The 8,511-nt window shown below is 46.6% G+C and overlaps 1 protein-coding gene across 1 annotated transcript in view; it reads right to left on the bottom strand.

Annotated features, from left to right (window-relative positions):
* The window catches only part of UNC80 (unc-80 homolog (C. elegans)), a gene marked incomplete at its 3' end in the record, with an annotated part of 85,206 nt that overhangs the window by 62,155 nt on the left and 14,540 nt on the right, over window positions 1–8,511 (bottom strand). Inside the window, exons 7-12 of the mRNA XM_010144021.1 lie at window positions 8,222–8,444; window positions 6,610–6,750; window positions 3,991–4,259; window positions 2,987–3,355; window positions 2,063–2,209; window positions 1–124 (exon numbers count right to left, since the gene is read on the bottom strand). The exon at window positions 1–124 is cut by the window's left edge and continues 1 nt beyond it. Coding sequence (XP_010142323.1) covers window positions 1–124; window positions 2,063–2,209; window positions 2,987–3,355; window positions 3,991–4,259; window positions 6,610–6,750; window positions 8,222–8,444 — 1,273 coding nt within the window. The remainder of the gene's footprint in view (window positions 125–2,062; window positions 2,210–2,986; window positions 3,356–3,990; window positions 4,260–6,609; window positions 6,751–8,221; window positions 8,445–8,511) is intronic.

Below are 8,511 nucleotides of genomic sequence, written 5' to 3'. Positions count from 1 at the left end.
GTCCCAGTAAAGCATGCAGGAAATCCACCACGTTATTGAGAGAATCCCTGTTCACGTAATCCCTCATGGTCTGCCGGAACTGCATTTTATCCAGTTTGTACAGCTTTGTGAGACAGTTCTGGGCCTGCAATGATATCCATCACATCACATCACATCATATCTAAGTACATGTTCGAGTTTTGCTGATAGGAGCAGGGTACTTTCTACTCTCGCTTAGCCAGTGCTCTGCTGGGCTGTCCAAAGTAACCTGCCCTCGGAGCCAGAAGGTTCAGGTCCATAACAGAAGACAGGTCTGCCTCTCATGCCAACAAGAGACTCAGCACGAGGAGACAGTGCACCGGTACGGGTGCCCCTGTTTGGAGGTGGTGGTGAAGTCACTGCCAGACCAATCTAAGGCCTCTCCTCCTTGTTCCAACTCCGGGGTAGAATCTCACTGAATACGAATGAAGTAGGAATGGACCACTTCAGTCAAGGCTTAGTGCCTTGCTGAAACAGGTCCTTAGCCTCAGGCACCTGATTTTCAGCCTCTGGCTCAGATCCAATCCATCTGATGCACCTGTACTCAGTGACTGATTTATATAATGCAAAACATTAGCTTTTTATTTAAAAGCTCTAATTTGTTAACTTTTATCACAAAAGTACCCATCCTACCAGGAGTCCCACGCAGGCTGGGATTAATCTGAACTACCGGTTCTACGGGAAACACGAACTCTCCTGCTACCTACAGTACGGTGCTTAACTTTCCCGTATACTCAGACACGTGATTGTCCATGCAATCGACACAAATGGTGCATGCAAAGCAGTCTGGCCAGACAAACGCACAGAAAATGCAGCAGACTTAGATGTGTAGGAAAATCTCTTCCCATAAAGACTTTGATTCAAGGAGTCTCATCAGAACCTTGGTTCCAAGAGATCTATTCATTTATGCTTCATATTATGCATAGGCCTGAATGTTTTGCTGGCTCAGCTCCAACACAACGTAACACCCTAACTGGCACCGATGAATGTGGTGTATGTTCAACCAGTGCAGAATCTTCCTGCTGTTACCACTGGGACTCTCTTACTCCATCTTGTCCTGCAGCATCCAGACTACCGTTGCTGCCGCAGTCTCCTTGGTACCTGGGAATCTAGCGAACAGAAGACCGCTGCAGGAGGCAGCCAATCAACCTCTGAGCCATCTAGCTCACATCCCAGAACCAAATCATAGCTCTGCTGGCATGGCTCAGGATAACCAAAGCCATGAAAACCATCAGGCTCCTGCCCGCTCCGGGGATGGGCACAGTGTAAATTCTCATTCCAGGCCTCTGAAACGTTCCCTGCTGCAAGCACAGAAGGCGAAGAGAGGGTACATGCTGGAGAAAAGACGTGGAAGGCCTCCCATTAGGCAGGGCATTGGACTGATGTCAGGGACTCAAACTTCTGAATGAAGTCTGATACCCGGGCTGCATCCTGGGCGCTCTCCACTGCTTCAGCTTGGGCAAAACCAAAAGTGTAAGGAACCAACAGTGACCATCCACTCTGCCCTTCAGCAGGGCACGAGTCTTCTACTTCCTTGCAGCACATTAACACGCCTGCAAGCACAGTGCACTCTGTCAGGAGCTGATGGAGCAGCCCAGCAGCAACCAGTCATAATCACCATCAGGAAAGGTGGACACGACTACGCCTTAGATTTCTGGATTCAGATATGCAACCACGATAGCGGCACCTCTTGCAGACAGAGTACTCTGTTGGGGTACCGTCAATGCGCAAAATTGCTTACACCAGCTCACACAGGGGATTTGCTCCCAGGTATATGACCCTTCCCAGACAACCCATCTGCTGGGGTGGTCAGAAGCACCCTGGACCTGTGGCACGCTCTTAGCAAGGTCCCAGGGCTAGACGGTAACACAACAGCTGAAAACCTCCTTCATACAGCTGGGCTGCAACACAGTCTGTGAGCTGGGGCAGAGAGCAACACACGTACTGCCAATACAGAGAAAGCTACAGAGGGGGCAGACAGCAATCTCAGCAGCTGATGTCAAAAGTACAAGGGGGACGCTTTAATGAGCTTTAATTCTCTTACATTCTCCCAGAATACCTGGTGTCTCAGGCGATCTCCAGAGAGCCCTCGGTGTCCTTCTCCACAACCATAGGCACAACCCAGAGACTTCACAATTTTGATCAGCATTGTGAGTGCCAGCGTATGGGTGCTGACAGAAGGGCCTTCATCCTGAGGGTCACAGAGGGAAAGATGGCGTGAAACCCTGGCACAACCACTGGCATTTTATTGGCATTTTGCTTTCAACAAATTGCTGCCCATTTCTCCTCTCACACGCTCCATTACTGAGTTGTTGCTCCTGAAATGTTTGCTCCAAGATTTCGTCAAGTTTAGAAGCAGCCCCCTCCCCTTTCAGCTTCCCTCACAAAGTCATACTGTAAATGCAAAGCCCCCTGCATGCTGCTATGAATACCACTCCGCTCCTACTGCCTGAAAAAAATTCTGCCTGAAAAACAGAGAGCTGTTTGAGTAGAAAAACAAGCACCTTATTTTAAAATGCCTTAGGTAATATGCTACTATGAATTGCAACTGTGCAGGTCAGCAACTGCATCTCTTGGCCAATTCTCAGAGCAATACTGAAAAATTTATGATTTCTGGCCATTGAAGAAAACAAACTGTGCTCACACAATGGATTCTGGTTTTCCTTAAAAATTATGAATAATAAACCTGAAAAAAAATCATTGTGATTGAGGGTATCTGGCACAGATATTGAAAGCTTCCATGCAAGGAAGCTCAAAACTGCTTTGGGCAGCTGCTTTGCTGGAGTAGTTACAGTGCTTGAATTCATGTTTCTTCAGTGGAATCCCAAGCGAGTACCGGAGCCAAACACATCTGTCATTACAGCGCAAAGAAAAAGGCGGGCAAACAGAAGGGCGGTTGCATACACATGCATACTCAAAGAGATACTACAGTACATTCGGGAATTGGATAAAGGGAAGCAAGACAAACCTTTTCTTGTTTTTTGTCATTTTTCTCATACGGCCCTCCTCCACCACCACCACCTCCATCACTTCCACCTCCACCTCCTCCACCACTTCCACCACCTCCTTCTTCTCCTCCGTCTCCAGCTCCACTAACTGGGGGAGGCCCAAATCCACAAGCCGAACCACCAGACACAGCCCCTTTGTGCTGGAAGGATCCTTCACTTGGTCTCTTTTCAGGGGCCTCATTTTCTTTGTTCTCACTCTTCCTCCGAACCTTCTCTACACAGGGCACCACACCAAGCTGAAGTAAGCACTCCACGATGTTCAGAGCCACATCACAAATCCGGGAGCTGATGTCATGGTTCAGGACCAAGTAAACAGCCTTTAGGACCACCTGAGAGATTCAAACATCATATTTAAAATCAGACTTACTTTCTCTCCTAGTACTATTTAGTGCCTGGAAATTCTAGTCACAGACCAGCGACTCATTTTAGCAGGCACAGCACAAACTCAGAATGAAGTACACACAACCCTCAACCCCAAGAGCTTACAATCCAGGTGTAAGACAAGAAACCATAGGCTGGGCACAGTCAGGCAGAAAAGGAAACCATGGGATGACATCTGTGAGCCTGAGAACACTACTTCAGTGCACCAGGAGCTGTCAAGTCATTAGGAAAATGCAGAAAAGGTGAGTTTTAAGGTGCCATTAGAAGAAAGGTGCTGTTTGGTTCTACAGTATTTTACAGGGAACTTGGTGCATGCCCCAGGAACACAGCCATTACATAAGATCACTTTGGATTTGATGTGTGCATTCCACATGCACATGCACTCCTTGCAAGGAGTAATAGGAGTTGCAGTATCTCAGAGGAGACTTTTATGATATGCACAAACGTATCTGACTGACCTTTACGTACTGCTGAGAGAAGTCATATAAAGAGGTGGAGGAAAAGCCCATCAACACCCTGATCTCAATGGTACAGCTATATTGACAGAAGAGGGACCTGGCTTTCCTCATTCCTTGCCAATTACCGAGAGATCCAGCATGCCATTCTTGTGGACAAAGTTGTTGGTTCCGTCAATGTGATCCGTATCCTCCAAGCAACTGTAATTGATGCAGGAGTCTGTCAGGCTCCGTGGGAGGTTGGTGCATGCGAGTGGCTCATGGGGCATCTCAGGGATGGGCACCTGGTTGCAAAGCTTCCTCATGTGCTCGCTGAAGAAATCGGCGTAGCCCACATTGAACGAGGCCAGGGTAGTGTTGAAGGTTGCCACAGTGATGGTGGAGATCTGGGACCGCACTGCAGGGATGAAAATGGCTACCTGTAAATTTCCATCTCTGGAGCTATGAAATGGGAAACTGAGGCTGTGCTTGTTTACAAGAAGGGAGCAGCTCTTAATGCAGCTTGTAATGCTGAAAGACGAGACAGGTTCCTAATTCCTGTCAAGGGTACAGGGATGAAAGCATAGATTCATTTCTTCCTTTAATTTCTAAGCATAAATTAGAACAACCCCAAACTTGCTTGCTCTAGCGGTGCAGTTCCACGGCAGCTTAAGCTGATCTCAGTCAACTGGGCAGTTAAGCAGATCAGGGAGCTCAGCCAACTAAATCTAATCCAACAGGGGAATTAGATTTTGGCTAGCTTTGCTCCCTGAATTTGTCCAGTGCCTGGTCTTAAAAGCAGCACTGCGCCTGCAAAGGAAAGAAGAAAGACTGCAGCTGGATGCAGGAGTGAAGGAGGGGTAACAGCAGCACCAGTTTGGTGGAGCTTTCTAAGTCACACCAGCTTGAACTATTTCATCAGACCAGTTGAAAAAAGTGGAGCAGCATATTCTTAACGGTACCTGTGATAATCTAAACCATCTCCAAAACACAAAGCTGACTGATGAGAAAGGCAATGCGCTGTCTAAGTTCACCGTGCTTACAGAAGAGACCTCACGCCATAGCCAAGCTCAACTTTAAATTGGTTAGCTCAGGTAGTGACAGCATTTTGGCCACACAGGACAGTTTTTATCAGGGGTTCACCATGGTTTTACAACTCATGCTGAACTCCAGGCCATGATGTTATTCATGTCCCACACTTGGTGCTCTGTAAGCACGTTTATACACCCTGTAGCGCAGAAGCACCCTATGTGTCCCACAGTGCTGACTGGACCACCTTTTGCCAGACAGTACAGAAACAGGCCTATGGAATAACAAAGAACCTCTGCGTCAGGCGGTTTCATGGGTTCCAATGAATAAAACAACATACGTCTAATAAGAATCTTCAGGCACTGATTCAGTGACTGATGGAGCCAGAGTGGTGACTGCATTTCCTCGTGGCCTATGCAGCCCTACCAGCCCTCAACTAGCACTGTAGATTAGGAGAAATGCTGCAAGGCCAAGAGCAGTACCGTGAACTAGGCTACCGTTTGGTCAGTGAGGGCAGGGATTAGCTGCCTGTAAGCAGAGGATTACTTGCTGGCACGTGGGACTTTTTAATGGCATTCACTAAAATTTGTTGGGTGAAGATAACAATAAAGATGGAATTAGGAAATTTTGTTCCTGAACTACCAAGTTTGATGATTTTCCAAGGGCAGCTATTCTGCGTTTCACTAAGGTTTTGCTTAGTTTGTATTGAAATGGTTAACAAAAATCTTTATCCAAATTCTCATAAAGGAACTTTTCCTGTGTTGAATCTTTATTTCATTATCACTGATAGGGCTGACTGCTGGATGGGACTCACAGAGGCAGGGAGGGAGAACTAAGGACTCTGCATGTACATCCATGCATGCCTGCAGCCTGTGCCCATCCTCCTGTGCCTCCTCCTGAGCTGCTACCTACCACACAACTAATTTTTCATCTCTGCTTTTCAGTGGGTCAGCCAGAAGAAATGAGTTCATTAGCAAATGTCTCCTGGCCAGGGAAAGTAGAGAACAGATGGGAAATTACAAATGACCAGTATGCTTGGATATAGTTGGTCACACAAAACAAAAGAAATACATAATATTTGTACTTGCTGTCCAACTACAGAACAGTCCGTTCAAAGTCACAGACCAGAAATAGGGTGATCTGCCCTATTACTTATATAGCTGCTGCACAACTGTACCTGGGGTACAACTAGAAAAACAAGCATTGCATAAAGCTCTCTTTTAGAAAACATCTGGCTAGAAGCTGGTGTAGTGAGTGGGATTACTGTCCTACAGAACGAATGCAGGCCAATAAAAGCAGACGTCACAGAACTGATCCAGGAGAAGAGCTTTGCCCAGGAGACACAGAGCAGAGATAAAGGAGATGTGCCTACTCTGGATTAGAGCTGACACAAATCCACCCAATGGCACAAGATTCCCCATGTAACCACGAAGTTTAGCCGTACCAAGCTTCTGCCCAAAGTTCTGTGCTGTATTTGTGGTAAGGTGAAAAAAACCCCAATCCTGCCTTCTCCCTGCTGCTGGCTGCCAATTTTTTAAATTGCACCAGATAAATAAACATTAAAGATCTGGAACATTTTTCTACAGAGAACAACAACAAAAAACCGTCGAGAGATGAGAGGCGGAAAAAAAAAGAAAAAACAATTAGTAATATCCTCGTACAGGGAAACAGCAATACTCCCTCAGCTTCCTGGAGGCGATACTTCAGTGAAACTTTTTTGGCTGATGTGTTAAATTTACCTTCCTTGACTGTGTTCTCTCCATGGCTGTTTGAGTGGTCCGGCAGATCAGAGACCAGCGTGTGGTGGGAGTGCGAATGTCTAGCGCTCAGGCTCTCCATCTCCGTCGCTGTGTCAGAGCTCCCCCGCCTGGTAAACTTTCCTAGGGCGAAGACAAGGAATGGGTATTTAGTTTACTCATCTGGGAGGTGCTTGGAGGCAAGAGGCAGTAGCTGGGGTTAGAAATGGAAGGGTTGGAGTCTGCAAAAGTGAAGGCCTTCCAGGACCCTGGGAGGCAGAACCAGACATTACAGTGGGATATCTTGAGGGGCTTCATTGACATAAAGACCGAATGTAAAAGCTCTCTGCAAGGCTCTTCCCTTCGGCACGTACTGATTGAGCTGACAACCGCAGTGTCACTCACCAGCATCTTCAGGAAAGTAAGACTGGTCAGCACTGAAAGACTCCACCTTTGGGGCAGGTTACAAGAATTTGGTTTATTCTCCCCTCGTCCAGAAAAAAATAGGCATATTAGGATGGGGAGTGCTAAAGCAAAGGAAGTTATTTGGGAATACAATAAAATACAAATCAAAACAAACTACCAAAAGAGGGAGAGTATCTCTGAAGTCAGTGGGATCTGTTGACCCTCGGATCTCTAATACATGATTCCACTGAGACATCAGAAATAACAAACTGTAGGTTAAGCCAGGACAAGAATCTGCAGCACCCAAAATAAAAATGACAAACTTCTTGACCTACTCAAGCTATGGAAAGGAGGATTTGGGTACTGGGTAAGTTTATTATTCTTGTACAAATGTGTAGGTGTCTGTGTATTGACCATGGACAAAACAGATAAAAATCTTTAAGAATTTACTTGGCTAAACTCATTACCTTCATCGTCCCAAAGAGGGATGTGTTTATAATGGAGAGCTTACCAAATTGATGCCACCTAAGCTGGTGAGAGCGAGAAGGCTCTGGCATAGCCTTAGGCAATCATTGTCCTGCCAACCGGCTCCAAGAAAGCGTGCCAGGATGAAAATCTGTGACATTAGGAGTAAATCTGTGAAACAGAAACCACGCCTAGACACTGTTCAGTGGACTTGGGAGGTTGAAGGAGCCAATATTTAGATTTAAACACTGTATCACTGCAATATCAGGACAGTGTAAGCCTCACTCTGAGACAATACCCTCTTTATATTGTATCCGACATTCACTTGAGGAAGACTGAATATTTTTTGCCATACTCCCAATGACTGTATTGCGGCTTCTCCGGAGATTTCGCTTTAAAAGAAGAGGATGCAACCACTCCTTGAATCTGTTTTAAGCTGCAGTCGTGCAATGCTTGCTACCACTCAGGGAAAGTGTATTCAAGTGTTACAGGCATCACCACAGGCCACTGCAGTAGCTATTATCCCAGTAAAGATGGTAGTTTCCAGAGAAAAAGTGCACTAAAGTATAACCCATTCAAGGTCTGCGTCAGCACAGTTGCCTCTTCTACAGACAGGTGCGTAATGCTGCAAACAGCCAAGGACACGAGTGGCAATAGGATGGATGAAGAAATAAAGAGCCTCTGTTCTCTGAGCGCTCAGGACAGGAATGACACAGAACCTGGGGCAGAGGTAACAACATCTCACCTAATATGGTGGTTTGCCAACCTCCTCTCTCAATGCCACGCCGGTCCTCTCCGATTCCAGAGAAACTGCCGAAGGAGAAAGTGCTGCGAGTGGGCGAGACATCCAAATGATCCTCGTGGAGAAGGAAGGGCACCCCCATCCTTCGTTGCCGCTTCTTCCCAGTGTGGTGGAAAGGAATTGACCCTTTGCGCTCACGTTCCCTGTCCTCTTTGCGGCTCTTAAACTGCACAAGGAAGAGGAGCAGATAGGAGAGCAGGTAGAGGCTTTGAGGAATGGCAAACTGCCATTTG

Source organism: Buceros rhinoceros, unplaced genomic scaffold (genome assembly GCF_000710305.1).
Source record: "Buceros rhinoceros silvestris isolate BGI_N320 unplaced genomic scaffold, ASM71030v1 scaffold6749, whole genome shotgun sequence".
NCBI classification, from domain to species: domain Eukaryota; kingdom Metazoa; phylum Chordata; class Aves; order Bucerotiformes; family Bucerotidae; genus Buceros; species Buceros rhinoceros.
Note: the sequence above shows the minus strand (reverse complement) of the source record. Positions and strands in the feature narration are given on the sequence as shown.